Raw genomic sequence first — 15795 nt, forward strand, 5'->3', positions numbered from 1 at the left:
AATACATTCCCATGAATTTTCATTCTCCAATAAGGACTGAAGAATATTTTCCTACATAATAGGAGTTATGTATTTATGTATAATGTGTAATTGTGGCTTAACATATGTAAACGCTCATTTATTGTGTCATCATCCATCCAATCTTCGCTTTCTTCCACTCAATCGCTTTACTTCCACATCCTCTCACATTTAGTGACCCTATCACTAGGGTTGGCGAGACCTTTCGGTCACCCCTCTCGATGGACATTATTAGGTGTAGATGAAAGAAAAGTATAGTGTAGCCATAGTTTTTTTCCCAATAGGAACAATGATGAATACTCATGTAAGAGTATTTTATGAATACGCACAATACAATTGACACTCATTTATTTGAGAAGTAATGATACTGCCCGTGTAGACATATTTGATTTTCACTGATCTATTTTTAGATCATTTTTGTGGTGTCAAGGTGATTATTATTCAGATGCTGTTGGTTAAATTCCAGGTACCGACCTCCTCGTGTGAAGTTTGCACGTTCTCCCCTTATCTAAATGGGTTTTCTTTGGTTACTCCGGTTTCCCCACGGGTTTTATAAACATGCATATGGAATTTTTATTGGAGGTTCCCTATAAGTATGAATGACTTTATGGGTGAATGGTTTTAACTCATATGCCTTGCGATTTTCTGGACTTCAGTCCAGGGTGTTGACGATCTGCTTTTTTTGTTTCCTTTATTTTTTGTTTTAATCTGCTTTATATGCTCTAAGTGTTTTGTTTTGTTTTTTAATAAAAAGTGTCATATAATAAAATGAATAAACTCAGTTTTGTGTATCAGTGCGTGGGTGTACAGAAACATTTGGTTCATAGCTTCAAATTTGAATTTAAGTTAATGTTCTCTCAACCATTTATTGGCTGTCGTCACCACCTTATGGTCTGAAATTATAGTGAGAAACAGCGCTACCAAGCGGTGAGTTAAAATACTGCAGTAAAACAAAAGTCCAATAATAGAATCATTTCAAATATTTCACCCAGTTGTTTCTGTCCGTGGGCGAATGCTAGTGTGTTTGCTATGATGTCACTTTTTGTTAATAGCTTCGAAACTAATATTCAAGAAATGTTCTCTCAACCATTTAGTGGTTTGTGTCGTCAACGAAATTTCACGCAAAGGTTAGGCTGAGAAATAAATAAGCGAAAAAATCGTCTGGAATTTAGCTTTAAAGGGACAGTGTGTTGTATTCAGCGCCGTCTACTGCTAAAAAACACAGAATTAATTCAAAAAAGGATTAAAAAAAATACATGAACTGTCAAACAAACGTGTTTTTAATACTTGTAAATTTAGAATATTTTTATTTATTTTTACATAACACGAGCTTCTTATATAGAGCTGATACGATTGCTGCTACAGGTAGCTAAATACCTCAAAAACCTTACGATTGGGTGATGGAGAGGACTGGGAAAACAAATGAGAAATACTTGGTTCCGTTTTTTTTTTTTATTTTTAGTCTCCGTACTTTGTATTTTTTGTGTACCTTGTAGCACTCGTTTTCGTTTGCACTACACAATACAGGGACTTCAAGCTGACAAATATCAGAGTGTCCTTTTAACTTGTAAAAAGGATGCAAGAATGTTTAATACGGGGAAGAATACATGAAAAGGTTGGATAATGTGTTTAAAATTACAATAAAAATCTGAATAATTGAATTAACGCTCATTCTTGTGACATCGGGGGACCAGAGAGTAATACATTACAGTAATCAAGCCGAGAAGTAATAAAGCCATTAAATATAATCTCAGCATCTGATTTCGACAGCAAAGGGCAGATCTTCGCAAATAAAGCTATTTTAGTACCATTTTTCACATGTAAATGAAACAACAGATTAGAATCAAATACAACACCAAGACTTTTGACTGAGTCACCTTGTGTGATATTACATTTGTCAAGGCTCAGAGAAGTATTTGAGAACAAATTATTACAATGAGCTGGACCGACAAGCAACATCTCGGTTTTTTTTGGGGTGTTACGGCGCAAAAAAATTAAGTGACATTTATCTTTGTATCTCAGTAAGACAAGCTTTGAAATTTCTACAACTTAACAGAGTGGTTGTCAGATGGCAGATACGTTTGAGAGTCATTTGCATAGCAATGGAAATTAATACAATACTTGTGGATAGTATCACCAAGCGGAAACATAAAAATACATAAAGGAGGGGGCCGAATACAGAGCCCTGTGGAACGCCACAGGTGACATCAAGATGTTCAGAGGTCAAATTGTCGGAGTTAACACATTTCGTCCTGTCTGACCGGTAGGACATAAACCCCGAGAGTACGGCTCCTAAAATACAGATCCATTTTCCCAACCGATCCAGTAATATGTTGTGGTCTACAGCAGTGTTTTTCAAGCCTTTTTGAACCACTTTTATTTATAAAAAAAATCCGAGGCACACCGTCCGTTGAAAATGTTTGAAAATGAAGTTGTCAAATATTTCACTGCTGTACCTCATAAGCAGATAACTAGTATATAAAAATAAGAAAATAATACTTAAAATAAAAAGAACTATGTGCTTTATTTATGTTTTTATTTTTTACAGTGCAATCTTAAACCACTTTGTTAAACAACTTAAGTTATTAAAAGTAGTGTGCTACCCCATGAGCTGATAATTAGTATATAAAAAGTATATAAAAAATCTACTGCCACCTACAGATATGGATGGCTATTACAATTCCTCGTCTGAAAGCAAAAATACTGAATAATGGCCTGATTTCTTGGAAAGATAAAATTGGGCAAATTCCTGCAGTACACTAGACAAGGTCTCACGGCACACTAGTGTGCCCCGGCATACTGGTTAAAAAACACTGGTCCACAGTGTCAAAAGCTCACTATCAATACTACTTCTTCTTCTTCTTCCTTTTCTTCTCTTGTTCTTATTATTTTTACTTATTAATAGTATTCATATTATTATTTTTTATTATTGTTCCACAAACAGAGGAGATCATTTCTTCCTCATGCCATGAGGCTCTTTAACTCCACCCGGGGGAGTAAAAGCCCAAATTAAACCACACCCCCACATTGCACATTACCGTATTTTTATTACAGTGTGTATTTTCCATAGCACTATTTAAATAATCAACACGTTATATTGGGTATTTTTGTGTTCTATGTCTTTTATTTGATTATTTTATTTTTCAACACAAGGATACTGCTGGAAGTGTGAATTTCCCTATGGGGATGAATGAAGTATCTATCTATCTATCTATCTATCTATCTATCTATCTATCTATCTATCTATCTATCTATCTATCTATCTATCTATCTATCTATCTATCTATCTATCTATCTATTATTGATGTCTGGTGGTTTTTCCCATCTGCCAATAGCATTTCTTGTTGGGTTCAGTTATTTTCAAATCCACCGGGTATCACTTTCAGTTCAAAACCATACAAAGTCTGAAGAAAGTTCTTTACCTAAAAAATAAAATGTACCAGTCCTGATGGGAATTGTAACCTTTTGCGAGTACAGTCGGACCTCGCTACTTCGCGGTTCCACGTTCGCGGGTCTAAAATATAATAATAATAAAATAAAATAATTTTAAAAAAAAAAAATTTTCCTTAAGCATTTTTGAAGGGGGCAGCACGGCGGCGCAGTGGTTAGCGCTTGTGCGGCACAGTTCATGTCATGGGAACCTGTCGTGGGTTCAAATCCAGCTCCAGACTTTCTGTGCGGAGTTTGTATGTTCTCCCCGTGCTTGCGTGGGTTTCCTCCGGGCACTCCAGTTTCCTCCCACATTCCAAAAACATGCATTTCAGGTGAATTGGCCGGTCCAGATTGTCCCTAGGTGTGAATGAGCGAATGAGTTGTCTGTCCCCGTGTGCCCTGCGATTGGCTGGCAACCAGTTCAGGGTGTCCCCTGCCCACTGCCCGAAGATGGCTGGGATGGGCTCCAGCCCCCCCGCGACCCTAATGAGGATAAGCGGTACGGCTAATGAGATGAGATGAGATTTTTGAAGGGGCGTCGCTACTTTGTGGTTCCACGTTCGCGGGTTCAGAGCTTCGCGGGTCTAAAATATAATAATAATAAAATCAAATAATTTAAAACATTTTTTTTTCTTAAGCATTTTTGAAGGGGCGTCGCTACTTCGTGGTTCCACGTTCGCGGGTTCAGAGCTTCGCAGGTCCCAAAAATAATAATAACAATATTTTTTTTTAAAAATTAAGCATTCTTTAAGGGGCGTCGCTACTTCGCGAAATTTCACTTTTCGTGGGTGGTTTTGGTCCCCATTAACTGCGATAACCGAGGGATTACTGTACTGCATCGAATGGCCTCCCAAACGTTTTTCCCTGTACTTGCCGGTTGAAGCCACAAGAGGGCCATCAAGTACACAATTGTTTTAGACAAGACCAGGGGTCGTCAACTCTTTTAAAGGTGAGTACTTTTTGTTACTGATCGGCAAGAGGGGTTATCCGTGCGTGCTGGTTTAAGATCAGGTAATTGTGTAATTTTGTAACTGTAATCCTGTGCAGTCCTTTGAGACATTTTTGTGATTAAGGGCTATATAAATAAATTTGACTTGACTTGACTTGACATGAGGCATTCTTAAATAACAACTGATCATGTTATTACTATGTTGTTCCTATGCAGGACAAGCTTTAATGGGGCCCTAAGCAAAAGTAGATTTGGGGCCCCCTATTACTTGATTATTTGCATACCTCCTAGAACTCATTCCGTGCTCTCCTCCAGGGGTGGGCTACTATTTGGAGTCGGGGGCCACATGTGACATGTTATAGTTCTTTTGAAATAGATTAGTTTCATCAAATTTGTTTTGAAACAATTACAGCAAAATAGTATGTTAGGTCCCTGTTTTAAGCACTTCATTTGTTATTTAGTTTTAGGCGGTTTAGGTTTTTTTCAGTATATCTGACGTTGGATTTTTATTGAAGTTCTGTAGTTTTATTTTTGCACTATTTTTGTCGTATTTCTGAAGTAATTTGTAAGTAGTATTTACATAGTAGGATTTTTTTGTAATTCTGTAGTACTTTTGTTGTATTTCGAAAGTAAATTTCTTGTTGTATATCTGTAGTATTTTCGTAATAGTTTTGTATTATAACAGTAGTTTTGAGATTATAGTATTTTTGTAGTATTGCTGTAGTATTATGTGTTTAGTACTACCTCTGTTGTATTTTGTTGCATTTCCATATAAGAATGTTTGTTGTTCATCTGTATTATTTCTGTAGTATGTTTGTAGTACAGTGTTACTGTAGTTTTTTTTGTAGTATTTTTGTGATATTTCCATAGGTGAATTTTTGTAGTATCGCTAGAGGTGTAATTTGCAGTATTTCTGTGGTAAACTGCTTGTAGTAGTGTTTTTGCATTAATATTTCTCTAGTAGTGTTTTGTATTATAGTATTATGTATTGGTATTTTTTTAGTATTTCAGTAGAAAAAGAATTGATGTATTTCCAAAGCAGTATTTGAGTAGTACATTTGTAGAGTTTTTGAAGTATTCCCATCGTTTTTTAGTTATATTTCTTTGGTATTTTTACAAATTTACTGTAGTTGTCTTTTTGTAGTATTTTTGGAGTAAATAATTCTGTAGAAGTATTTTGTAATACAGCATAACTGTAGTAGTATTTTAAATACTATACTCTTTTTTGTTTTCAGGAAAAAAATATATATGAGGTCCCTGTTTTGAAGCATTATATTGTGTATTAAGTTTTGTAGTTATTGTGTAGTATTTTTGTTGTATTTCTGTAGAAGTATTTTTGAGTGGACACACAAAGTGACAAAAGTTAACAACTTTTGGGGCCCCCTAGTGGTAGCGCGGCCCTAAGCAGCCACTTAGCTTGCTTAAGCCTTGGGCCAGCTCTGTTCCTATGTTATTAACAGGTTGTAAGCGTTAGAAGTATAGTTAAACCAGTCAACCACGAAAACATCATGACGGTTTAAAAACAACATTTCTGGAAAACCTAAATAAGCCATCACTGGTGAGCTATTTTCAGTACCTTTCTGCAGGCCACACGGGTGTTCTTTTGGGGATAAATGGTGCCTGCGGTCACCACGTTGGAGACCCCTGGACAAGACTTTGAATTGACATGATTTAACTCAAATAAGAGAAAGAAAAAAAATCTTCAAAAGTAAGCTCGGCTTACGTTTCATTACTTCTAAATGTCACGAACAGAACGGAATCAGGACCCAAATGCATAGCGTTAACCACAAGTTTATTGATAGAAAGAGGAAGGGCAGCGCCCGCGATCCGGTGCTCGCTCGACACGGGAAGCAAGCCGCTCGCACAATCAGATCGTGATCCGAATACGGAAGTGGATCTTCCGAAGTGGGAGACGGCGGTGTCAAGGACAGAAAAGACAGGTCAATAGCCGGGACAGGAGAGCAAAACGTGGTCGGGATCAAAAACGGGTCGTAAGCCGGGACAGGAGAGCAAACGTGGTCTGTGTCATAAACAGGGTTGGGTAGGGTTACTTTAACTGGATTACTTTCAATTACTTTTGGATTACTCCAATACCAAATATGCTAATAAAGACAAAAAAAATTAAATGTGAATACAATTATGACTCACAACACGTGGTAAGCTTTCTCTCCTGGCTTTGATCTCTTTGATCTCCGGCAAAACTAACATAAAATGCGACAGAAACAAAATGAAAATAAATCCAAACAGCTTGCAAACATCTTTTTTGCCGTTCCATGTATTCCGTTACTCCCCAAGCCTGCACAAAATTTAGTCATTTTATTCATATTTAGTTTCTTTTGTCTTTTATTAGCATATTTGGTATTGGAGTAATCCAAAAGTAATTGAAAGTAATCCAGTTAAAGTAACCCTACCCAACCCTGGTCATAAACAGGTCGTAGCCGGAGACAAACAGTGAGATCAGGGACGAACAGGTGGAAAAAACGGGTGCAAAAAGTGGGTGCAAAAAGCAGGACCGACGGGAGTCAGAGTCAAAGTGCTTGCCTTGTAGTAACAGAGGTTCGCTGACAGACTGACAACCGGAGAGTGAAAGGACTGGACTTAAAAAGTGACAGGGAACCAATCAGGTAGCCCGCAGTGGCTGGGGCCAAATGAGTGGGCACAGGTGATACTAATCAGTAATCATGACAATAAATGACTATGGAATCCTGGAAAAAGTCAGATATCAACAGAGCTCATCTCATCTAATTAGCAGCACCGCTTATCCTTAGTAGGGTCGCGGGGGTGCCGGAGCCCATCCCAGTAATCATCGGGCAGTGGGCAGGGGACACCCTGAACTGGTTGCCAGCCAATAGCAGGGCACACAGGGACAGACAACTCGCTCGCTCATTCACACCTAGGGACAATTTGGACCGGCCAATCCACATGAAATGCATGTCTTTGGAATGTGTAAGGAAACCGGAGTGCCCGGAGGAAACCAAGCACGGGGAGAACATACAAACTCCGCACAGGAAGTCCGGTGGCTGGATTTGAACCCACACAGGAGGTTCCTGAGACCTTAGAACTGTGCCGCACACGCGCTATCCACTGCGCCGCCGTGCTGCCCTTCATCAGAGCTCATGTTAAGTAAAACAAACAAAAAATGGCAATTAACATTTAAATCATTTCCCCAATAACTATGCGGGAATTAAATAGCGTGGAAGCGATTATTTCGAGAGGTCCTTCATCACAATCGACTTATGAAATGTCGGTGAGGTCGGCATCCCCTTCGATATTTCCCTGCCGCCGTCGACCGAGAGGGAAAAGTTTCATTTGGCTTAAAGGTCGTGTCCACGGGGGAATTCCCCGGCATCCAGCCGGCCTTCTTCCGCATCGCGTAAATGTCATCCATTTTCTCCTTACTCATCTGAATCGTGCACACGCATATTTGCACGACAGACGTCTGCACTGTCGAGCGGCGGGATTTTTTGCGGTTCACCTGGTGTTCTGCCCGATAGAATGAGAACATTTTGAGAAGGTACTCAGGTATGTAGGTCTATTGTGCCAAGACACATTTTAACAAGGTAATTATCTGAGCCTTTGTTTTCACCAAGAACATTTCAAGTCGTGTTAATTTGTGACGTCCTTAATCACTAGAAGTCTCAAAGGGCTGCACAGACTATTAATACCCTACATCACCAACATGAAATATAGGTAAGAACAAAACATCTGGTGGACGGCTTTCTAAAAGGGAGGGGGAGAGATGGATAGAGAGAAAGAGAGAGAAAGAAAGAGGTGGATAGAAAGAGAGAAAGAAAGTGATAGATGGATAGAAAGAGAAATGGATTGAAAAATGTATAGAGAAAGAAAGAAAGTGACAGATGGATAGAAAGAGAAATGGATGAAGAAAGAAAGAAAGAAGTAAAGAAAGGAAGAAAGGAAGACAGACAGACAGAACAACAGAAAGAAAGAAAGAGAGAAAGGAAGGAAGGAAGAAATGAACGAAGAAAGAAGGAGAGAGAGAATGAGAAAGAAACGCATAGAATGAGAGAAAGAGATGGATAGAAAGAGAAATGGATAGAAAGATGGATAGAGAGAAAGAAACAGATGTATAGAAAGAGAAAGAAAGAGAAAGGAGAGAAAGAAAGAGATGGATGGAAAGAACGAGAAAGAAACATGAAAAGAGAGATGGATAGAAAGAAAGAGACAGATAGGAAAAGAGAGAAAGAAAAAGAGAAAAAGAGAGGGATGGATATAGAGACAGAGAAAGAGAGATGGAGAGAGACAGATGGATAGTGAGAGAGAGAAAGATAGAGAAAGAAAGCAGGATGGATAGAAACAGAGAAAGAAAGAGATGGATAGAAAGAGAAATCGATAGAAAGATGGATAGAGAGAAAGAAACAGATGTATAGAAAGAGAAAGGAGAGAAAGAAAGAGATGGATGGAAAGAAAGAGAAAGAAACATGAAAAGAGAGATGGATATAAAGAAAAAGACTGATAGGAAAAGAGAGGAAGAAAAAGAGAAAGAGAGAGGGATGGATAGAGACAGAGAAAGATAGATGGAGAGAGAAAGATGGATAGTGAGAGAGAGAAAGATAGAGAAAGAAAGCAAGATGGATAAAAACAGAGAAAGAAAGAGATGGATAGAAAGAGAAATGGATAGAAAGATGGATAGAGAGAAAGAAACAGATGTATAGAAAGAGAAAGAAAGAGAAAGGAGAGAAAGAAAGAGATGGATGGAAAGAAAGAGGAAGAAACATGAAAAGAGAGATGGATAGAAAGAAAGAGACAGATAGGAAAAGAGAGAAAGAAAACGAGAAAGAGAGAGGGATGGATATAGAGACAGAGAAAGAGATGGAGAGAGAAAGATGGATAGTGAGAGAGAGAAAGATAGAGAAAAAAAGCAAGATGGATAGAAACAGAGAAAGAAAGAGATGGACAGAAAGAAAGAGATACAGAAAAGAGACAAATAAAGAGAAAGAGATGGATAGGGAGGAAGAGAAAGAAAGAGATGGATAGAAAGAGAAATGGATAGAAAGATGGATAAAAAGATGGGTAGAGATAGATGGATAGAAAGACGGAAAGAGATGGATGGAGGGAAGAGAATGAAAGAAAGAGAGAAATATGGATATAGAGACAGAGAAAGGGAGATGGAGAGATGGATGGATAGAGAGAAAGAGAGAGAAAAAGAAAGAGACCAGGAGAGAGGAAGAGAGTGTCAAGTCATGCTTATTTGTATAGCCCTTAATCACGGAGAGAAAGACAGACAGAAAGAGAGAAAGAAGCAGAAAGAGAGAAAAAATTGTGAGACAGAGAAACTGACAAAGAAAGACAGAGAGACAGAGAGAAAGAAAAAGGGATAGAGAGACAGACAGAAAGAAATGGTAAGACCATTCCTTTTCCTGTCTGAGCAAGACTTCAGTATTTGAGGGATAGAAAAGTTAAAGTTTGACCAAGCCTTTGGCACCTTAAACAGACACTCTAATATTTTACCACTAGATGTCACTGTATTGTGTACTGCAACCAATATTGGTTGCTACAAATCACAAAGAGTAATACAAATAAAGGAGACCGCACCATCTCTTGCATTTTCATGACCAGCCATACACACGTTTTTGCTTTTTTGGGGGTACCCATAGCAGCGAGATGTATGTCTGTACATCTAGTTGTGGTTTAAGTTATGTCAAATAAATTCAAATTTCTTGACTTTTGCAAATTAAAAAAAGCCTGTTTTAATTATAGTTCATATATTTTTGCTTATTATTGAAATCTCTGTTTTTTTTTTTTCAAATCAAGTTTTTCTTTTTTTACCACTATGGATGTGCTAAATAATAAACCCTGTCTTTTTAAGGGGACAGGGTGTATTTTCTAAACAAAAAATGGTGCAGTATTAAGTCACACAAGTGAAAACGAGTGTTAAAAAGCACAAGGGAGAATACAAACTACGGAGACTCAAAGTGATGAAACCAGATCATTTTTCTTCAAATTATTTTGCTGGATCTTACACAAGTTTATTGTTTTTTAAGGGGTACCTATAGCGGCAAGATGGGGGGTCCGACATGTCACCGTCTTCTAAGTGAGGCTCGTGTTATTTAAAAGAAATTAAAATATCTAGCTACATTTTTACATAAAATGCATGCTTACATGGTAATCATCCCCATCATTAAATCACTTTTGTTTTTAAAATGAAGTTTTTTTTAACCACTAAGAGCAGCGTTTGACACCCAGGACGTGCATCTTTTAGGCCGGGCATACAACTTACAAAACGTCTCCGCCCGGGTGGCCGACAACTTTTTCAAGGAAAAACAAACAAAACAAAAAAAAAAAGATTTTTTTTTCAAAATCAAACATTTGCTTTATTCCGATTTCAAAATCTTCATTCGGTTTGGCAATTTGGAATTGCGCTTTGTTTTGCAATTTGCGTACTCGGCAGCTGCATCTGTCATGATTACTGATTCCACAGGACATGATTGGCTGTTAAACTCTTATAAAACTCCCGTTTTCCAAAAGGAACCCATCAGACCGTCTGCGAACCTATGCTCTCAGCTAAGCAAGCTTTTGTACTATCTGACATTATCCTGCCCCGTTTTCCTGCCTGATACCTGTTGCCGACCTTTTTCTGGACCCGTTTCTGCTTCTGCTCCTCCGTCCCGGCCATCGACCGGTTTTGTCCCGTTTCCTGCCTGATACCTGTTACCGACCTCTTTTCTGGACCCGTTTCTGTTTTGCTCCCCGGTCCTGGCCATCGACCTGTTTTCTCACAGTCAACGACTACCCTCGCTCGACACGTAAAAACCACTTACGCGTTCCTGCTATCTGCTACCCGTGACCGACGATTATCAGATCGTGGATGCAAGCACTGCTCTCTTTCCTAATAAAAACTGAGTAAAACGAATGCTATTGGTTCCTGTCTCCGTCCCTGGCTTGTGACAGCATTGAAAAACTTCGTTTTCGCGGACTTTCCCGAGCGTTATAAGGTCGCTCATTTGCATATAATTTAGACGCACAGAGAACACAAGAAAAATGGAGAAGTGGTTAGGAATCAAGCCAAAACCTCAGCCCCAGAAGAAATATTCAAAAGAAGCTAACAAAATTGATGACGCAACAAAATGTAAACGCACATTAAAAAATAAGTTGCATGAATGAAGATGAGTAAATACAGGTACATGATGGCAGATGGAAAACAGCAATGTCCTATACATGCAATAAATTTTATAAGTAGATTTATAATTACCTTAATTTTAAAGTGTTGTTCGGTTATATTTTCTCATTATCAATCCTTAATACTTTCCAACAATGTTTTTTTTTTTGCGACGAGTCGTCTTATTGTGTTTCAAGTTGTGAAAAATGGGGAAGGCAACTTTATGGCTGGGCAGGCAACTTTTCAGAGTTGTCTGCCGGGGTGTCCGCTAACTTTTTGTCATGAGTTTCAGACACTGCTAGGAGGCACTAAATAAACACACCACCCCTTTAAAGAATTTAGTATATGTGTGCCAGGATTGTACCCAAAAACGAATGCTTTTCCAACATTAATGCTAAAATGAATTTATTGCTAAATGCAGATGTTACATACACTTAACATCACCCAACTATATTTTACCAAGTGTGATAAGTATTTATTGAGTTTCTGGTGCTGAAGATACAAAGTTGTTCCTTTCACCAGAAAACGAAAGTGACTCAATGTGAAAGTGATAGTGAGTCGAAGTTGTTGAATGAGTCAGACTCAAAAATAGGATTTTTTTCTTAAGTAAAGTACATGAAATGCATACCTGTCAAGCTCCAGGGCTCCATGCCCTTACATAACGTTGTATTTTCCCTTACAAAATAATCTTTTTTTCCAAACGTGTTTATTTATGTAGTTTAACATGTTATAATGTACATGTGTTTTATTATATCATATATATATTGTTAATTAACATTTTGTTGTGAGACATGAATGAGGTTTATTATAAAAAAAGTTCAAAAATGAAGTCGCTTGGACGTTCCCTGTAGAAGGAAAAAATACATGCAAGTATAATTAAATAGAATTTTCTTATTCAAATTATGAATTCATTTTCTGCATTCAATTATTGTTGGAAATGACTAATTTGCATTCGGGAACAGTGCTGACGGTTTTACATTTTCTTGGTGCTCAATTGTTGTTAGCTGTGAGATTCCATATCTGTCAACCTGTACGTTTTTGCCGTACAAAGTACGTTTATTATGCATTTTAAGACGTGTAAGACATACAAGAAAATCTGGACGGAAAAACGCTAATTTTTCAATGATGGGTACCATCCGGTATACACCGACTATCAAGAATTGGCAAATCAATCAAGTCAAACGAGTTTGCAAGTCATTCTGATCTGAAAACAACAGGCGGGGTTGATTTGGTAAATTTGAAATACATGTGGTCTTAAAATACATCAGATTTCATATGGTAGTTGTGTAGTGAAAGGAAGTCCGTTTCTTTTTAGAGAACCGGCTTTTTCGGCTCAACTCATTAAAGGGAGCCGGCTCTCAAACGGCTCACTTGCTTTGTTGCCTTATATTTCGAGTTATTATGTTGTATAAAGAAGTTAAGAAAAAAAGGAAGTATAAAAGGAGAAAATAAAAAACGACAGGTTTGTGGTTATCCCTTTAATCAGTACATTACCAACAATAATTCAATGCAGAAATTGAATTCATAATTTGAATAAGAAAATGTATTATTCTACTTAATTATATTTGCATGCATTTTTTTCCTTCTACAGTGAACGTCCAAGTTACTTAATTTTTGAACTTTTTTTTTATAATAAGCCTCATTTATGTCGAGCAACTCAGTATCTCACAACAAAATGTTAATTAACAATATATATGATATAACGAAACACATGTACAATATAACAACAACATGTTAAACTACATAAGTCAAGGGTGTCAAACTCGTTTTAGCTGGGGGCCACAAATGCTATAAAAAAAATCTTATGGGGGCCAGACTAGTAAGTTTAAGAGAAAGAGAGATGGGGAAAAATAGGGAGGGAGGGAAAGAGAGAGCGATTAACAGATTGGGAGAACAAGGGAGTCAGAGTAACAGTGAGAGAAAAAGAGCAGACTAGAGATATGAATGGAGAAGAAGGGGGAAATGAATATAGAGAGAAAAGGAAAGTAAAAAAAGAGAAAGATAAAAAGAATAAGAGAAGTGAAACGACAGAAAAAGAGTCAGCGGGAGAAAGAGACAAAGTGAAGCGAGAGAGAGAGAGAGAGAGAGAGAGAGGTCAAAAAGGGGAAAGAAAGACATTGAGAAAGAAAGAGAAAAATAGAAAGAAAGAGAAAAATAGAAACAAAGAGAATTAGGGTGTAAATTGGAGATAGAAAATAGAAAGAGAGCAAGACAAAGAAGGAAAGTTAGAGAGTGTAGAGAGAAAGAGAGAAAAAGAGAGAGTGAACAGGAGAAAGAAAAAGAGGGAGAAAAAAATAAAAAAAGAAATGAGTCAGAGAGGAATGGAGAAATACTACCACAATTGTTTTGCAAGTGTTAACTGGCTTTGGTGATATCCGGTGGAAATATTTAAAACTACAGCTCATTTTGCTCTTGCGCTTCTCTCACTGTTGATTTGCGGGCCGGATTCAAACCATTGGTGGGCCTGATCCTAAGATTATTTTGTATTTTGTAAGGGAAAATACGACATTTTGTTAGGGCATGGAGCTTGACAGGTATGAGATTCTTTTAAATGATTTATGAGGACACAAACAACTGTCGTGCTTTTAATGAGTGAGTCAATTTACAAAAATTTGATTTGGTGCTAATAGTGAGCATCGATTTGAACCTTCAGTAACACTGAAATATTGCGTGTTTAGCACGATGTGTTGGTCTGGTTTGTTCTAGCATTGGAAAGCAGTACTCTTAAGAGTCCCCCTTAAGAACGCCGAGAAGCTCCCCACTCTCCTGAAGCTCCTTGACAATGTCCAAACCCCCGATGAGCTCTCCTTTGACGTACAGCTGCGGGTAGGTGGGCCAGTTGGAGTAAGTCTTGAGCCCCTGGCGCACTTCTTCGTCCTGCAGGATGTCGAAGGTCTCGTAATCCGCACCGGTGCCGTTCATGATCTCCAAGATCTGCTTGCTAAATCCGCAGCGCGCCGCCTCCTTGCTTCCTTTCATGAAGAGCATCACCGGGCTGCGGTTGATGGTCTCTTTGAGTCGGTGCTCCAGGGTGACCGCTTTGGGGCAAGCCGCTTCCAGCTCGCCGGACTCGGCCATCTCCTTGATGATGTCCAGACCGCCGAGGAGCTCGCCGTTGACGTAGAGCTGAGGGTAAGTGGGCCAGTTGGAGAAGGTTTTCAGACCTTGGCGGACGTCTTCGTCGGAGAGGATGTCGAAGGTGCTGAATGGGATGCTCTTCTCGTTGAGGAGAGCGACCATTTGTCGACTGAAGCCGCAGCGGGGCTCCTGCGCGGTGCCCTTCATGAAGAGCATGCAAGGCGCCGCGTTGATCAACTTCTTCAGTCGCTCGTTGAGGTCCACAGCAGACTTTTGAGGCTGGGAACCGCCGCTGGAAGCGTGACGCTGGACCTTCTTGCTGAGTTCTGGAGCGTGAGCCCCGTCTAGGCGATCCACTTTCTCGCCGCTTTTAAAGAGCACGAAGGTGGGCACAGAAGCGATTTCGTACTTCTCCGACACTTCTGGAACGGATTCAGCCTCCAGCTTGACGAAGGTAGTTTGCGTGTGGAGCTTGGCCAGTTCGGCCATCACCTCGTTCATCTGGCCGCACTGAGGAGCCCATGACGCTTGGAAATGCACCACCACGAGTTTAGAGCCGGCTTTTGCAAGGATATCTTCGAACTCCGCACGAGTTTTTACCTCCACCATGTTCGCCATCTTGCTTTGCCTTTGAGAACCGCTTCCGTTCTTGTGATCGAATGGGGTGTTGTTTGGGAACAAAACGGCGGTATGAGACGGCTCTTGGACGTGAACGACGAGAGCCGGCTCATCTTCCTTTAAGTCAGTGGTGGGCCGTGAGGGCCTGCAAGGCTTTCTCTGCTGGCTTTAAAAATATCTAAATCAGTAATGCACCAAAGCGAATGTGGCAAACAGTCGTTGTACAAGCAAATATGTTGATTTAGGCGAGCTAGGCTTTCGTAAACAGGAAAAGTAATTGCTTTTAGTTCTTTCTTTTTCTGTCTTTTTACTTTTCTTTTTCTTCTTTCTTTTCTTTAATATTTGTTTTTCTTCTTTCTTTTCTTTTTTGGCCCTTTACTCTTTCCTTCTTACTTTTCTTATTTTCTTCTTTTTTTTTTTCCTTATTTTCATCCTTTCTCTTTTTGACTTTTATTCCATTTCACTTTGTTTTTTTTTCGTTCTTTTATTTCTCTTTGCTTTTTACTTATGTCTTTTGTTCGTTCTGTCTCTCTTTCTTTCGTTCGTTCTGTCTTTCTTTCTTTCTTTCTTTCTTTTTTTCTTT

The 15795-nt window shown here is 38.8% G+C and overlaps 1 protein-coding gene across 1 annotated transcript; it reads right to left on the reverse strand.

Annotated features, from left to right (window-relative positions):
- Positions 1-14087: 14087 nt before the first annotated feature.
- Positions 14088-15588, reverse strand: glrx3 (glutaredoxin 3). Its single transcript, XM_088327384.1, has one exon. It carries the CDS (start codon positions 15210-15212, stop codon positions 14241-14243), a length of 972 nt encoding a protein of 323 aa, XP_088183510.1. The 5' UTR covers positions 15213-15588; the 3' UTR covers positions 14088-14240.
- Between the last annotated feature and the right edge of the window lie 207 nt (positions 15589-15795).

This window comes from Urocampus carinirostris, chromosome 2 (genome assembly GCF_059441175.1).
Source record: "Urocampus carinirostris isolate Australia breed hairy pipefish chromosome 2, RoL_Ucar_1.0, whole genome shotgun sequence".
In the NCBI taxonomy this organism is placed as follows: Eukaryota; Metazoa; Chordata; class Actinopteri; order Syngnathiformes; family Syngnathidae; genus Urocampus; species Urocampus carinirostris.